Raw genomic sequence first — 18,229 nt, 5'->3', positions numbered from 1 at the left:
GCGGAGCATCTGTTAACAGAACCAGGATCAGAGGTGGGCGGAGCCTCTGTTAACAGAACCAGGATCAGAGGTGGGCGGAGCTTCTGTTAACAGAACCAGGATCAGAGGTGGGCGGCCATCTGCCTCGACTGGTTGGGGTGAGAGGAGAGCAGAGAGAGAAAAGGACAGCATAGAGATACAAGACATGAACTGTTGGTGGACAATCACAGAGCAGAGACATGCAGCTCCATGATGGGACATCTGCAAAAGAAAGAACAGAAACTACACAAGCGAAGGAACTGAATGGAGACAACAGATAATAAGAAGAAACTATGGGAGAGAAGAAGCATGAAGTTAATGAGATGTGATGATGAGATACGAGTTATAGAGCGTGAAAGAAGCTAAGTGTAATACGAGGTCCCTCAGCAGCCTCGGTCTATAACAGCAGAACTGCAGGATGGTTCAGGTTCACCTGAGCAGCTCCAACTATAAACGTTATCAAAAAGAAAAGTTTTGAGTGGAACCTTAAAACACGAGAGGGTTTCTGCTCCTGAACACAAACTGGGAGCCTGAAAACTGAAGCTCTGCCTCCCATTCTACTTTTGGAAACTGGGAACCACAAGCAGGCTGAGAGAGAAGATCTGTCAGGATGATGTGGTTCTATAAGATCTATCAGGATGATGTGGTTCTATAAGATCTGTCAGGATGATGTGGTTCTATAAGATCTGCCAGGATGATGTGGTTCTATAAGATCTGTCAGTATGATGTGGTTCTATAAGATCTGTCAGGATGATGTGGTTCTATAAGATCTGTCAGGATGATGTGGTTCTATAAGATCTGTCAGGATGATGTAGTTCTATTAGATCTGTCAGGATGATGTGGCTCTATTAGATCTGTCAGGATGATGTGGTTCTATAAGATCTATCAGGATGATGTGGTTTTATTAGATCTGTCAGGATGATGTGGTTCTATAAGATCTATCAGGATGATGTGGTTCTATTAGATCTGTCAGGATGATGTGGTTCTATAAGATCTATCAGGATGATGTGGTTCTATTAGATATGTCAGGATGATGTGGTTCTATTAGATCTGTCAGGATGATTTGGTTGTATAAGATCTATCAGGATGATGTGGTTCTATAAGATCTATCAGGATGATGTGGTTCTATTAGATCTGTCAGGATGATGTGGTTCTATAAGATCTATCAGGATGATGTGGTTCTATTAGATATGTTAGGATAATGTGGTTCTATTGGATATGTCAGGATGATGTGGTTCTATTAGATCTGTCAGGATGATGTGGTTCGATAAGATTTATCTAGATGTTCTTTCTAGATGAAAGAAGTCAGTTCTGGAGACTTGTTTCATCAGGTGTCTAAAGGACAAATCCTCCTCAAAGAGGACTCCAAGGTTCCTCACAGTGGTGCTGGAGACCAAGACAACATTATCTCGAGGAACTAAGTGATTACAGAAAGAGTTTCGATCATAAGACCAAGCAGTGATGTCATCTGAACCCAGAAACATGCAACCATGGTGGTCTGAGCGCACCGTGTGACACTAAGCACTAACTAATGGTGTGTTTCAATCCTCCTCTAACAGGAGCTGAGTGACCAGACAGGTGGAGAGTTTGACAACAACGACGTGAGATGGGTGATCACCGTTCCTGCCATCTGGAAAATGCCTGCAAAGCAGTTCATGAGGGAAGCGGCCTACAAGGTAGGAAGAGGAGCTGCGGTCACATCTTCACACTCACTGTGGTTTCTGGACTCCAGCTTTGAACTGTAGTTATGATGTTTATGTGGTGAGAGAAGGTGATCTGATCTACTGCATAGACTACAGAACCACATATAGAGACCTGCAGCTGTGGTGGAGGAAACGTGTGTGTGTGTGTGTGTGTGTGTGTGTGTGTGTGTGTGTGTGTGTGTGTGTGTGTGTGTGTGTGTGTGTGTGTGTGTGTGTGTGTGTGTGTGTGTGTGTGTGTGTGTGTGTGTGTGTGTGTGTGTGTGTGTGTGTGTGTGTGTGTGTTTCTGCAGAGCGTCAGTGTAAGTGACGGAGGAAACGTGTGTGTGTGTGTATGTGTGTGTGTGTGTGTGTGTGTGTGTGTGTGTGTGTGTGTGTGTGTGTGTGTGTGTGTGTGTGTGTGTGTGTGTGTGTGTGTGTGTGTGTGTGTGTGTGTGTGTGTGTGTGTGTGTGTGTGTGTGTGTGTGTGTGTGTGTGTGTGTGTGTGTGTGTGTGTGTGTGTGTGTGTGTGTGTGTGTGTGTGTGTGTTTCTGCAGAGCGTCAGTGTAAGTGACGGAGGAAACGTGTGTGTGTGTGTGTGTGTGTGTGTGTGTGTGTGTGTGTGTGTGTGTGTGTGTGTGTGTGTGTGTGTGTGTGTGTGTGTGTGTGTGTGTGTGTGTGTGTGTGTGTGTGTGTGTGTGTGTGTGTGTATGTGTGTTTCTGCAGAGCGTCAGTGTAAGTGACGGAGGAAACGTGTGTGTGTGTGTGTGTGTGTGTGTGTGTGTGTGTGTGTGTGTGTGTGTGTGTGTGTGTGTGTGTGTGTGTGTGTGTGTTTCTACAGAGCATCAGTGTAAGTGATGGGTGTGTCTGCAGGGAAGACGGAGGCATGAGACCAGAGATAGGGAGGGGGAGGAGGGGGGCTATAAAGATGAGGAAGACACGAGGGGGTAAAGATGAGGGCAGGAGCAGTAAAAAAGGAGGACGGCTGTTAGCTGCTGTCTGCAGTGGTGCTGGAGGCAGGGAGGAGCAGGAAGGAGGAGCAGGGAGCTGACGGTGAGAGGTCATGATCAAAACTCAGTGAGGGAGGAGGAGAGCAGAACTGAGGATGTACAGTGACTCAGCATCAGGCAGGATTCATCTGATTGGCTGCTCTTGGAGGAGAGAGGGAGAGGTGGTGATGAAATGAGTGAGGGATACTGTAACTCCTCCTGCTCCTCCTCCTCCTCCTCTGATCACATAATCCCTTACAGCTCTCCAGGGGTGATGACACAATCCCAGTCCTCTTTGTTCAACCACCCTGAGCACCAACCTCTGGTTCTACTCTGGTCCTCAAACAATAAAAACAGGATTTCTTCAAGCAAAGTTCACTTTGAAAGGAGCCGAGAAGGAAAGTAAGGAAAAGAAGAAACTGAAATAAATCTAAAAAAAAAAAAAAAACAGCTCTCTCTGAGATAATGTCACTGCTGAGACTGGATATTCAAATTATTTATAGTAGCTGTAGTTTCCTGTTGGAATCTGTAGAAACACAGATTTCAGTTTGCTTATATCAACTGAGATGCTTATTGTTCATTCATTGCTCTTTGTATCTTCATCAAACTATTCAGCTTTACTGGAGATGACAACACAAAATCCACGTTACGGATTCATTTTTCATAACACACAACTCTAAACATGATAGTTTTTACTACAGACTGTATATAAAACTACAGACTGGATATAAAACAGACTGGATATAAAACTACAGACTGGACATAAAACTACAGACTGGATATAAAACTACAGACTGGATATAAAACCACAGACTGGATATAAAACCACAGACTGGATATAAAACCACAGACTGGATATAAAACTACAGACTGGATATAAAACACAGACTGGATATAAAACAGACTGGATATAAAACTACAGACTGGACATAAAACTACAGACTGGATATAAAACTACAGACTGGATATAAAACTACAGACTGGATATAAAACCACAGACTGGATATAAAACAGACTGGATATAAAACTACAGACTGGATATAAAACACAGACTGGATATAAAACAGACTGGATATAAAACTACAGACTGGACATAAAACTACAGACTGGATATAAAACTACAGACTGGATATAAAACCACAGACTGGATATAAAACCACAGACTGGATATAAAACTACAGACTGGATATAAAACACAGACTGGATATAAAACAGACTGGATATAAAACTACAGACTGGACATAAAACTACAGACTGGATATAAAACTACAGACTGGATATAAAACTACAGACTGGATATAAAACCACAGACTGGATATAAAACCACAGACTGGATATTAAACTACAGACTGGATATAAAATACAGACTGGATATAAAACAGACTGGATATAAAACTACAGACTGGATATAAAACACAGACTGGATATAAAACAGACTGGATATAAAACTACAGACTGGACATAAAACTACAGACTGGATATAAAACTACAGACTTGATATAAAACTACAGACTGGATATAAAACCACAGACTGGATATAAAACTACAGACTGGATATAAAACACAGACTGGATATAAAACAGACTGGATATAAAACTACAGACTGGACATAAAACTACAGACTGGATATAAAACTACAGACTTGATATAAAACTACAGACTGGATATAAAACCACAGACTGGATATAAAACTACAGACTAGATATAAAACCACAGACTGGATATAAAACCACAGACTGGATATTAAACTACAGGCTGGATATAAAAGAGTTCGTAGCTTCAGGTCTGTAAAATGGTTCCGATCCAGAAGTGTCTTCAGCTGCAATACCAGCGAGTGCCACTAGAGGTCGTCTCCAAAAAGCCTCCGGCTCCATAGACTCCCATTCAACTTCTCTCATCAAATCCAAAGTGAATAAAATGTGTCCATCAGTTATCTCGGTGTTGTTAGCTAAAGTCACTCCTTCTTCTTAGTTTTCTGGAGGTCCATCTGAAAATAATCCCTCATTCATTAGAAAAGAAGATTCAAGAAGTTGTTTGATTGACAGGCCAGTGGTGCAGTCAGGTTACAGCTATCGATGGGCGGGACGTAGTATCCCGCCCTGTTTTGAGTCAGCGACTCCAAAACAAAGTCATCTCAGCTTCAGACATGAAGCTGGTTAAAGACTGATTTAAAATCAGTTCCATGTTCTGTTGGAGCAGATGCAGATTATCCTGTTTGTTTTCTACCTTTGTGTAGTCTGGTCTGGTTCCCCGGGAAAACCCAGAGCAGCTGATCATCGCCTTAGAGCCCGAGGCAGCTTCGATCTATTGCCGTAAGCTCCGTCTCCACCAGATGGTGGACCTGGACACCCTGACCACCCAGAACGGCTTCAGCCCCACCGACAACGTGGGCAGCGGAATGACCCAAGGTACGTCCCATCAGCGCTGACATCAGTGGTGCTGATTGGTCTAATTCCAAGATGATGATTTCATACAGTGACTGACAGATGATAAGCTGACTTATCATCTGTGACTGTTTTATGTATCAGTAATCAAACACAGGTCTCTGCTTTTATTCTGATTTATCTGTGGCTGTTTATAGTTTCTCATTCATGACTCCAAATGGCAACATTGTATCATTGTAACACTGTTTCTCCTCCTGTTAAATGTTGCTGTTTTCCATAGAGTCCCCAGGCCACGGTAACAAGGTTTACTTTTCAAATTCAGACACCAAATGCATGAAGGTTCAAAAACACATTTCATTTTTTTTTTTAAACTGTTACATTTCAATTTGCTTTTGCTTCTTTTTTTAGCTTTATACAAAAAAACACGATTCATAATGTGCGATTCAATCATTGATTATTACTGTGAAAACAAGCATTATAGTAGTGTGCATTCATTAATGTACTAAATTGGCTAACAATTTGTGCATTCATTAATGTACTAAATTGGCTAACAATTAGACTATGTGAAGATGGACGGTGCGTCAGCGCTTCCTTTCACTGTACAGAAGAGAAGCTGAAATACAGCTGAGCTTGGTGTTGCTATAATTAGTGCTGGTGACATGAGAGTCGGTGTAGCTGTGACTGACACGTGGAGACGCCTCCTGCCGGGCTCAAAGGTTCAGCTCATTACCTGGTTATTAATAAACCATAAATGACATTTGACCAAAGGGAATCTGCTACATTCTTAGTCTTAACATTGTTGTCATTATTCAGTCACTTCTGTTATTTTTCTGCCACTGGAAACTAAAACTGGAAACATTTTAACAATGCAGAAACATACAGATACATTTGAAAGCTGAAACTAAATTGACACTTTAAAGCAGCAACAGTGAAAACCACCTTCACTTTGGTTTGTTGTCAGGTTTTCGTTCATCACCACCAAAAATGAGAATTTACAAGGTTTACTTTATATTTCATCTTATTTTTGGTGACAAACACAGTTTTTAATCACCTGCATGCAAACAAAATAAATTAGTTTTGTTGTCTAAAGCAGACAGAAATGTTAATAGAAAATGACCCTTACTTAATGTTTTCATTTGTTTATTGGTTCTTTTTGGTTGTTAGCTGTGAATATGCTTTCTCATGTTTTCAGTTGTTAAAGAGGTTTTCTGGAACACCAGCGACACACATGTTCGTACCAACAAACTAAATGGATGTTTAGAAGTTCACCTCTAATCATTTTAGTGTGGAGAAACGTACATGAACATTAAAAAAATACACTTTTTTAGTATTTTCCCTCCTAAAATGAAGGATTGTCAAAACATTTTACTGAATAACTTCAGTTGAAAACCATGTTTTTAAACTGTGTTGGGAGGAAACTGCAAATGATGATGGCAGCATGTTGGACTGATGTAATGATGGACTGATGTAATGATGGAGCTGGATGATGGACTGATGTAATGATGGAGCTGGATGATGGGCTGATGTAATGATGGAGCTGGATGATGGACTGATGTAATGATGGAGCTGGATGTTGGACTGATGTAATGATGGAGCTGGATGATGGACTGATGTAATGATGGAGCTGGATGATGGACTGATGTAATGATGGAGCTGGATGTTGGACTGATGTAATGATGGAGCTGGATGTTGGACTGATGTAATGATGGAGCTGGATGATGGGCTGAATGATGGAGTAATGATGGAGCTGGATGATGGACTGATGTAATGATGGAGCTGGATGTTGGACTGATGTAATGATGGAGCTGGATGATGGACTGATGATGGAATGATGGGAGCTGGATGTAATGATGGACTGATGTGGACTGATGTATGATGGAGCTGGATGACTGGTAATGATGGAGCTGATGTAATGATGATGAGCTGGATGATGGGACTGATGTAATGATGGAGCTGGATGTTGGACTGATGTAATGATGGAGCTGGATGTTGGACTGATGTAATGATGGAGCTGATGTAATGATGTAATGATGGAGCTGGATGTTGGACTGATGTAATGATGGAGCTGGATGTTGGACTGATGTAATGATGGAGCTGGATGATGGACTGATGTAATGATGGAGCTGGATGATGGACTGATGTAATGATGGAGCTGGATGTTGGACTGATGTAATGATGGAGCTGAATGTTGGAATGTAATGATGGAGCTGATGTTGGACTGATGTAATGATGGAGCTGATGTGATGTATGATGGAGCTGGATGATGGACTGATGTAATGATGGAGCTGGATGATGGACTGATGTAATGATGATGTAATGATGGACTGATGGTTGGACTGATGTAATGATGGACTGATGTAATGATGGAGCTGGATGTTGGACTGATGTAATGATGGAGCTGGATGATGGACTGATGTAATGATGGAGCTGGATGATGTAATGATGGACTGATGTAATGATGGAGCTGGATGTTGGACTGATGTAATGATGGAGCTGGATGATGGACTGATGTAATGATGGAGCTGGATGTTGGACTGATGTAATGATGGAGCTGGATGTTGGACTGATGTAATGATGGAGCTGGATGTTGGACTGATGTAATGATGGAGCTGGATGTTGGACTGATGTAATGATGGAGCTGAATGTTGGACTGATGTAATGATGGAGCTGATGTAATGATGGAGCTGGATGTTGGACTGATGTAAGATGGAGCTGGATGATGGACTGATGATGGAGCTGGATGTTGGACTGATGTAATGATGGAGCTGGATGATGGACTGATGTAATGATGGAGCTGGATGTTGGACTGATGTAGCTGATGGAGCTGATGATGGACTGATGTTGGAATGTAATGATGGAGCTGGATGATGGACTGAATGATGGAGCTGGATGATGGACTGATGTAATGATGGAGCTGAATGTTGGACTGATGTAATGATGGAGCTGAATGTTGGACTGATGTAATGATGGAGCTGAATGTTGGACTGATGTTGGACTGATGTAATGATGGAATGATGATGTAATGATGGAGCTGAGTTGGATGATGGACTGATGTAATGATGGACTGATGTAATGATGGAGCTGGATGATGGACTGATGTAATGATGGAGCTGGATGGAGGACTGATGTAATGATGGAGCTGATGTTGGACTGATGTAATGATGGAGCTGAATGTTGGACTGATGTAATGATGGAGCTGAATGTTGGACTGATGTAATGATGGAGCTGGATGTTGGACTGATGGACTGATGTAATGATGGAGCTGGATGATGGACTGATGTAATGATGGAGCTGATGATGGACTGATGTAATGATGGAGCTGGATGTGGAATGTAATGATGGAGCTGGATGTTGGACTGATGTAATGATGGAGCTGGATGTTGGACTGATGTAATGATGGAGCTGGATGTTGGACTGATGTAATGATGGAGCTGGATGTTGTTGGACTGATGTAATGATGGAGCTGAATGTTGGACTGATGTAATGATGGAGCTGTAATGATGGAGCTGGATGGACTGATGTAATGATGGAGCTGAATGTTGGACTGATGTAATGATGGAGCTGGATGTTGGACTGATGTAATGATGGAGCTGAATTTTGAGCTGATGTAATGATGGAGCTGGATGTTGGGCTGATGTAATGATGGAGCTGAATGTTGGACTGATGTAATGATGGAGCTGGATGATGGACTGATGTAATGATGGAGCTGAATGTTGGACTGATGTAATGATGGAGCTGAATGTTGGACTGATGTAATGATGGACTGATGTAATGATGGAGCTGAATGTTGGACTGATGTAATGATGGAGCTGAATGTTGGACTGATGTAATGATGGGCTGATGTAATGATGGAGCTGAATGTTGGACTGATGTAATGATGGAGCTGGATGATGGACTGATGTAATGATGGAGCTGAATGTTGGACTGATGTAATGATGGAGCTGAATGTTGGGCTGATGTAATGATGGAGCTGAATGTTGGGCTGATGTAATGATGGAGCTGAATGTTGGACTGATGTAATGATGGAGCTACATGATGGACTGATGTAATGATGGAGCTGAATGTTGGACTGATGTAATGATGGACTGATGTAATGATGGAGCTGGATGATGGACTGATGTAATGATGGAGCTGAATGTTGGGCTGATGTAATGATGGAGCTGAATGTTGGACTGATGTAATGATGGAGCTGAATTTTGGGCTGATGTAATGATGGAGCTGAATGTTGGACTGATGTAATGATGGAGCTGGATGTTGGACTGATGTAATGATGGAGCTAGATGATGGACTGATGTAATGATGGAGCTGAATGTTGGACTGATGTAATGATGGACTGATGTAATGATGGAGCTGAATGTTGGACTGATGTAATGATGGAGCTGAATGTTGGACTGATGTAATGATGGAGCTAGATGATGGACTGATGTAATGATGGACTGATGTAATGATGGAGCTAGATGATGGACTGATGTAATGATGGAGCTGAATGTTGGACTGATGTAATGATGGAGCTAGATGATGGACTGATGTAATGATGGAGCTGAATGTTGGACTGATGTAATGATGGAGCTGAATGTTGGGCTGATGTAATGATGGAGCTGAATGTTGGGCTGATGTAATGATGGAGCTGGATGTTGGACTGATGTAATGATGGAGCTAGATGATGGACTGATGTAATGATGGAGCTGAATGTTGGACTGATGTAATGATGGACTGATGTAATGATGGAGCTGAATGTTGGACTGATGTAATGATGGACTGATGTAATGATGGAGCTGGATGTTGGACTGATGTAATGATGGAGCTGGATGATGGACTGATGTAATGATGGAGCTGAATGTTGGACTGATGTAATGATGGACTGATGTAATGATGGAGCTGAATGTTGGACTGATGTAATGATGGACTGATGTAATGATGGAGCTGGATGATGGACTGATGTAATGATGGAGCTGGATGTTGGACTGATGTAATGATGGAGCTGGATGTTGGGCTGATGTAATGATGGAGCTGAATGTTGGACTGATGTAATGATCGACTGATGTCATGATGGACTGATGTCATGGTACCGGTAGACCTCTCTCATGCCTTCTGCCCCACTAATGAGAGTTGGAGAGTCGCCCTTCCTTCTCTGTATTGTTTCCTTTGTTTCAGAGGAAATGTCCCTCTTACAGGCCTTCCTCTGCTCACATGACTCCACTGCCCTCCGGGTTAAACAGGAGTGGTAGACTGTGGTTGTAAAAACATTGGGAGAGATTTTTGATGAACAGTTTTTGTAATCTAAACCACCTTCGACTGACTCCTCAAGCTTTAAACTGAAGTTAACTTCCTGTTAGGTTTGTGTCAGTTAATGAAGCAGCATGCCGAGATGATGATGGATGAGTTGTGTTGAGCAGATGCAGTTGATTCACTTTTAGCATCTTCCAGTGTTCACTGCATGTTCACACAGTAAGCAACATGATTGGTGGGTCATAATTTGTGGCAGATTATCCTGGAGGCTTCGTCTGCATCCTTGTATTGATGTTTACTTGCTTCAGGACACGTTCAGAACACTTATTGTGTTGTAATTTTCATTTCAAATGTAGAAAATTATCTTCTTGTTTTTTTTATCTCATTGGTCTATCATTAATAACCAATAACAAAGAGAAAAGTTGGTCTTATAAATGTTTACCAGTTTATCACACAAATCAAACACCAACATTTTTCATTTACAAAAGTATTCAGACACTTAATTCAGGACTTTGTCGGACCGTCTTTGGCAACCGGTTCATCATTGATTCTTATTGGATAAATCTCTGCAACCTCTGCACACCTAGATTTGGGTTTATCTCAGTCTTCCTGCTGATCCAGTGTCTGTGAACTGCCATCTGCAGGTCTCTCCACAGATGTTGTGTTGGGTTTAAGTCTGAGCTTTAGCTGCGACACACAAGGACAGTCAGAGACTCGTCCACAATCTACTCTGGCATTGTCTGGACGCTTCAGTCCACTGTTGTGTTGAAAGATGAACTGTCGCTCCCGTTTCAGGTTGCGTGCACTCTGGAGCAGTTTTCTTCAACGACTTCTTTGTATTTGATTTCAGAGATTCTTCCCTCAGTTCTGACCAGTTTCTCCGTTCAGTCTGCTGAGAAACATCCACATAGAGTAGTGCTGCCACCACCGTGCTGTAGGGAGGATACCCGCCAGCTGATGAGCGGTCCGAGGTGTTTGCCAGACGTACTGCTTGGAGCCAAAAGAGTTTAAGTTTTGTTTAATCAGATGAGAGAAACTTTTTCCTCATGCTATCAGAGTCCTTTCAATTCTATTCGACAAAGTCCAACTGGCCCGTCATACCTCGTACCTTTTTAAAGTGGCGTCTGCGAAGTTCCCCCACCATAAGGCCTGATTAATGGAGGGCTGCTGAGGTCGGGAGAACCTTCCAGCAGGTTCTCTGAAGCTCTAATCGGAAGATCATCTGGTTCTTGGTCACCTCCCTGATCGAGGGACGTTTTACTCTACTGACCTGGGTTGTACGGCCAACTTGAAGAAAAGTCCTGGTGGTCTTTGAGTTGATAACTATGGAGGTCACTGAGCTCCTGGGAACACGCCAAGCATTGCAGATAGTTTTATACCTTATTGATGCTTCACTAAGTTTCATCATGGTGTTTTACAGAGTTCTTTGAATTTCTTGACTTGAGTTTTTACTTATTTGTGGGTTATGTGTGCTTTTGTAAACGGTGTCCAGTCAATGGACTTTGGCAGAGACTCCGATCCAGCTGTAGATACACCTGAAGCATTATTATAACAGGATGCAGCTGAACACAGCCGGCACCGCAGCAAAAGGTCTGAATACTGTGGATGGAAGATTTCGGCTTTGGATTTTTTAATTCATTTTAAAAACTTCTGATAGTGTTTTCAAATAAACCGGCTAATGATCCAATTAATGCTTATTTTAATTAAGCTGTTCTTGGAAATATCTATTACAAATTGACTTCATAGGAAGGAGACTTGCTCACAGTGTACTGGAGATACATGTGCACCTCAGCCTGTTGCTTGCTTAACTCACCGCTGTATATGAGCCACACAGCTTCACACAGCAGAGCCTCACGCCTTCATCCCACTCACCACAACATTCTCTCTCTGTTAACAAGCAGCTAAGGAACATGTTCGGCGCAACCGGCAGAGCCGCACCTTTTTGGTGGAAAATGTCGTAGGGGAGCTTTGGTCGGAGCTGGAAGAAGGTAGAGTCTTTCTCTTCTTTTACTCATCTGTTTTGACTTCCTTTTCCTTTTCTTTAGGGTCACTGCTCCTGCTGTTTTCTATGCTCTCAGTCTGTCACATTAGATGCTAGATTTAAATGCACCAGTTTTATAGAAATAGAGCTTTAACACCGTCAAGTCTCAACCTTACTCTGTCAAGTGCCCTGAGATGACTCATGATGTGATTTGGCAGTTTAATGTAACTGAAACTGAAGTGAACTGAAATTGAAGAAACATCAATATTTACAGAAAAGCATGAATGGTTATATTTTTTTCATTCATTTAGTCTTTTTTCGAATTTCCATGTTGTATTTCATTGTGTTCAGTTGTTCTACTGATCTTTAAATACAATCTACTGAGGTCATGCGTGTCCCTACGACATCCATCTCCCGCTTCTTCAGTCCTTAAAGAAAAACATCAATATTTTATAATGGTTTTAGTTTCAGAGTGTTTTCCATCAGTCCCTCCAGGGAACTGCCATCTAGCGATCGCAATAATCAAAGTGAATTCAAGCAATCTCCACAATATTTGCGAGGCCTTGCAATTTTGCAAAATTACCATGATTTTTATGCATAAATGTTGTCAACAGAAGCTCTGCTGAAAGTATTCTTTCCAAACAAACCTCACTTTATTAACAAAAATAACTCCTCATTAACAATCAGCACACCTCTGCTCCCTTTTCTCTCATCAGCAAAAAAACCTCCTTGATAGCTACCTGAAAAAAAAAGAACAAGCTAAAGAATCAGAAGTGACCAGACACTGTGGGAAATGTGGTCTTATCACTGGAATGAGGAATATTGTGTGTTAAATTATGAGTATACACACTTCTAGTTGTAAGAGACTGCACTTTGTTTACTTTGTGCATACAGTCGGCCCATGTGTTGAATTGACCACCACCATATCTGTGGTGGGCCAATCAGGAGAGAGTGTCTTTGATATCAATGCACCTTTATGACACAGACACACACAGCCTGTTCCTGGTGGAGCTCCAGAGGGATGTAAAACTACACAAATATATTTTAATGGATATCAAGAAGACAAATAAAACACCAAAAAACAGCATAATAACGGTGGCTTTGAGTGTGTTTTCGCTGTGTGAATAATCTGAGGTTTAAACTCCGCTGCTGTCCACCATGTTTACCTCATTAACATCCTCTGCTGTCTTCACCTCAGCGCTGGTCCAGATGTAGGTCAGCTGTCTGTCTGTCTGTGTTCTGGTTCTAGAAGCTGTCACAGAGTCATGTTTAGGGTCTCTAGAGAATCTAGCCGGAAACAGCAGTGAGTTTCCACAGGAGACATTATCAGAGCAACGAGTGCTGTCGGCTAGAATTCATTTTTAATGCCTTGAGCCTGACATGCTGCACACTGGGTCCATGTTGGTGTACTTCTTTGTGCAGGTGACCGTTATGTGGTGGTGGACTGTGGAGGAGGAACAGTGGACCTGACTGTCCATCAAATCCGTCTCCCAGAGGGACATCTAAAAGAGCTCTACAAGGCCTCAGGTACAGGACTGTGAAACATCACTCCTTGTATTGCTGATATTTGTATTTGATTCACAATCACAACACCTTCTTGTACCAGGCGGCCCGTACGGGTCCATCGGGATCGACTATGAATTTGAGAAGCTGCTGTGTAAGATCTTCGGCCAGGATTTCATCGACCAGTTTAAGATAAAAAGGCCGGCCGCCTGGGTGGACCTGATGATCGCGTTCGAGTCTCGGAAGAGAGCAGCGACTCCCGACAGAACCAATCCCCTCAATATCAACCTGCCCTTCTCCTTCATCGACTACTACAAGAAGTTCAGGGGCCACAGCGTGGAGCACGCCCTGCGCAAGAGCAAGTGAGTGCAGACGGAGAAGGAGAGGTGAAACCCTGACCGGACATGTTGACGAGCGTCTGTAGGAATCGGAGCTGGTAGAGCTGCACTGCTTTGATTTCAACATTCAGTTGTATTATAATCACATAAATACAGAAACAGAATAAGAGATACTGACAAACAAGAACATTGAAAAAAGGTAAGCTGTAAAAACTAAAATTACATTAACATGGTGACTTTTTCAACCCTTTTCCTATTGACACTAACAGCTACAGATTTATTTCTTAGAACTTGAAATGTAACGCTGCAGTCAGGACGTGGTTAGCTGAGCTCCCTGATCACGATGGTTACCTGCAGACTTTCATAGGCTCTTATATATACTACAATCAGGGGTATGTGTAGACCATTTACTGGATATTAAAGTGTTCGTAGCTTCAGGTCTGTAAAATGGTTCTGATCCAGAAGTGTCTTCAGCTGCAATACCAGCGAGTGCCACTAGAGGTCGGCTCCAAAAAGCCTCCGGCTCCATAGACTCCCATTCAACTTCTCTCATCAAATCCAAAGTGAATAAAATGTGTCCATCAGTTATCTCGGTGTTGTTAGCTAAAGTCACTCCTTCTTATTAGTTTTCTGGAGGCTTTTGTTGATGTTTTTATCGTGGTATCCGAACATTAATCTGTAGTCTGTGCAATCAGCTGCCTGAAGGAGTTGTTGGAAGTACAGTTGAATTGAATAGAATTGCTGCTGGTAACGTATTTCCTTTTCTCCGCTCCAGTGTGGACTTCGTTAAGTGGTCGTCTCAGGGGATGCTGAGGATGAATCCAGACGCCATGAATTCCCTCTTTAAGCCCACCATAGACCACATCATCCAGCATCTCAGTAAGACACATTTAAAACACCATCACCTCAACACACACAGACACACACAGTGTCCTTCAGCTTTAAGGTCAACCGAGTCCTGTAGCTGCTGAAGTGGAACCAGTCGTGATGACATGACTGCAGGTTTTGGTGAAATGACAGAAAACAATCGCTACACAGCTGTAAAGATGAATCTGGTAGTCATTATGTCATCACTCTTAACTTGTGCAAGTAACTAATGAAAAACAATAGTTTGAACTTGATTGAGCTCATTAACAGTTTAATAGGTTCTAATTAATGTGCTTTTGTTGCTCAGTCTTTGAAAGAAGAGGACTGGTCTCCTACTAAACCCAGTTAACCTGCAGAAATCTCAGATTCCAAAAACCAGAGGATTCTACTTTGGCATCTTTTTTCATTGTTTTTTTTCATGTTTGTGTCTTGTTTTGTTTTCCTTTATAAAGAAGTCACTGAAAAACACACAAAATCTTTTCTGTTAAAGAAATTCCGACAAAGATTCTGACTAAATTGTAAATATAGAAGATTTCAGTTCAAGAAGAGCATTTATTTACAGCCTGACATGAACTACAACCTTTTACATTTACTAACCCGTTTCCAAAATAGTTAGGACGCTGTGTAAAATGTAAATAAAAACAGATTGTGGTGATTTGTAAATCATGTAAACTCATATTTAATGGAAAATAGAACAAAGACATCATATCAAATTTTGAAACTTAAAATTGTATTATTTTATGAAAAACATATGTTAGCTTACCTTTGAGCATTTCAAATATCTGTTGAGCCAACAAAAGGACGAGACACTGATCACCAACATCTCAAACTTCCTTACAGAAGTTAACGTGAGAAACCTCTTGTTACACGTTTCATTGTTTTCTCCGTCAGATGAAACCAGCTGCAGCCAACGAGTGACAAGTAGAAGAGCAGAAACTGTTTCAGATATTCAGACTCTATTCTGTGATAACACCAGCAGGTGGTCGTAATGTCTTTGTTCATTAGAGTGAACGCTGCCATTTGCTGTTTACCTGTAAACAACAACAACAACAACCTGAATACGCCAGGAGGTTCACGTTAGTATCTGAATGCTCTGCTTCCATCAAACATGTTAATTCTGTTCTCGTCCTCCAGCCGAGCTCTTTGACAAGCCGGAAGTCTGCAACATCAAGTTCCTGTTCTTAGTGGGAGGTTTTGCTGAGTCACCGCTGCTGCAGCAGGCCGTCCAGAACATGCTGCAGGGCCGCAGCCGCATCATCATCCCCCACGACGTGGGCCTGACCATCCTGAAAGGAGCCGTGCTGTTCGGCCTGGACCCCAGCGTCATCAAGGTCCGCCGCTCCCCCCTCACATACGGCGTGGGCGTCCTCAATCGCTTCGTGGAGGGGAAACACCCGGCGGAGAAGCTGCTGGTGAAGGACGGCACGCGCTGGTGCACCGACGTCTTCGACACCTTCATCGCCGCCGACCAGTCGGTGGCGCTGGGCGAGATGGTGAAGCGGAGCTACACGCCGGCCAAGCCCTCCCAGCAGGTCATCGTCATCCACGTCTACTGCTCGGAGAAGGAGAGCGTGGGCTTCATCAGCGAGCCGGGCGTCAGGAAGTGTGGGACGCTTCGTTTGGATGTGAGCGGAACGGAGAGCACGGCGCCGCGCCGCGAGATCCAGACGCTCATGCAGTTCGGTGACACGGAGATCCGGGCGATGGCCGTGGACGTGTCCACCGGACGCACCGTCAAAGCTAGCATCGACTTTTTAAGCCATTAAGTAGGCAATGATGGAGTTAATGTTCCCATCGTCATGGAAACATACAGCTTACACACACACACACACACACACACACACACACACACACACACACACACACACACACACACAGCCGGGTGTCCACTGGAGAGCGGTTCATGTTAATGAATCTCAGTCGGGTTTAAAGTGGGAATCAAACTGTTCAACCGTTGAACTCATGTTGTGGTAAAAAGCAGAAGTTCAGTCGGTGTGTTTTAGGTCTTTAACTTCACTTTATGTCACCAGTTCATTTCCTGAGCAGCTCGACAGAGTTCACACTCACCGACACATCCAACCTGCTGACTCAGCTTCAACACCACCTGACTGCTTCATTCACTGCTGACGCTTCATCACTCCTCAGACATAATATTTAATGGGCAGATTTTGAAGGGCTGTCCGCGGCAGAAATACAGAGTAATATTCTACGGAGAGAAATTAGACTCAAAATGATCAAATCTCTATGAAATAATCTACAAATGAAAAATAAGATGTGTGTGCAACTATTTGTGCAGAATTTCGGGTCGTCACAAATGCATTTTTCAATCCACACAGATATCAATCACTTCGAACACATGTTGGTATTGATATTTATTTACAGATTGTTAAATGCGTCCGATATGACGTTGACTTTTCAGACTCTTTCGTGGTCTTCAGATCTACAAACGAATGCTTTTCTTTTTGTCTGTCCCCCTTCAATCAGAACACAAACAATAGACTCCACACAGCATCCTAGAAATGGAAATATATCGATAAATCAGATGCCAGTCAAGGTTTTATTCATATTTGTGACCATTTGGAGTCTCGTTTCTCTCCATAATATTTAATCATAATACATCTTAACCTGCTTCACTTTATCTAATATCACAGCAGATTATTGTATATCGTTAATGATGCTGAGTTATGCAGTGTCTAGATTCTCCATAAAAGTATAGAAAGTGCTCAGATGAAGTATAATGATATGTTCTCCAGTAAGTCTGCGGTGATTCTGAGGACCAGACCAGTCGTTCTGCTCAATTCAGCCCTTTACGTAAACCGCTCTCTGAACTTCCTCCTGCATTCATTTCATGTTTGATATGAAGTTTTCATTCACCACCATATTGGTGCAAAACATTTGCTGTAACAGTTGAAAGGGAAACACGTTTAGTGAAGTTACAGATCTTCTCTCCATCCAGGTGACCGTGCACCTTTCTTACTAACTGGTGTTATAACTTTATAACGCAGTCATTATTAACCCACAACTAACTTTCTTTAACAGCATTGCACACAACTGTTCGTGACACAAACAATGTTTCAACACTAATAATTGTACATTTACAGAATCACACCACCCACTGATGTGCCGCTACACTCGCTAGCTAGCCAGGTAGCATAACAGTGTTTTCAAAAATGGAGAATAAAGAAAAAGAGAGATGCACTAGAAGAACTAATGGAGGAGCTTTGTCTGCTGTTTGGAAGAT

General features: G+C 42.4%; 1 protein-coding gene across 3 annotated transcripts in view; it reads left to right on the top strand.

Moving 5' to 3' along the window:
- Positions 1–17,876, top strand: part of hspa12a (heat shock protein 12A) — a 48,943-nt gene extending 31,067 nt beyond the window's left edge. For 2 of the 3 annotated variants that reach the window (XM_069723017.1, XM_069723016.1), the window contains exons 6-12: positions 1,578–1,694; positions 4,923–5,094; positions 12,201–12,287; positions 13,703–13,807; positions 13,887–14,145; positions 14,897–15,000; positions 16,123–17,876. In XM_069723017.1, the coding sequence (XP_069579118.1) occupies positions 1,578–1,694; positions 4,923–5,094; positions 12,201–12,287; positions 13,703–13,807; positions 13,887–14,145; positions 14,897–15,000; positions 16,123–16,754 (1,476 nt within the window). In that variant the 3' untranslated portion in view covers positions 16,755–17,876. The remainder of the gene's footprint in view (positions 1–1,577; positions 1,695–4,922; positions 5,095–12,200; positions 12,288–13,702; positions 13,808–13,886; positions 14,146–14,896; positions 15,001–16,122) is intronic. The other variant, XM_069723018.1, reaches the window with a different exon arrangement.
- Positions 17,877–18,229: the final 353 nt, after the last annotated feature.

The sequence above is a fragment of the Brachyistius frenatus genome, unplaced genomic scaffold, assembly GCF_029030835.1.
Source record: "Brachyistius frenatus isolate BFR_SWC_R1_liver_20210118 unplaced genomic scaffold, ASM2903083v1 Contig_313, whole genome shotgun sequence".
Taxonomy (NCBI): Eukaryota; Metazoa; Chordata; class Actinopteri; family Embiotocidae; genus Brachyistius; species Brachyistius frenatus.
This window is presented reverse-complemented; position numbering and strand designations above follow the sequence as displayed.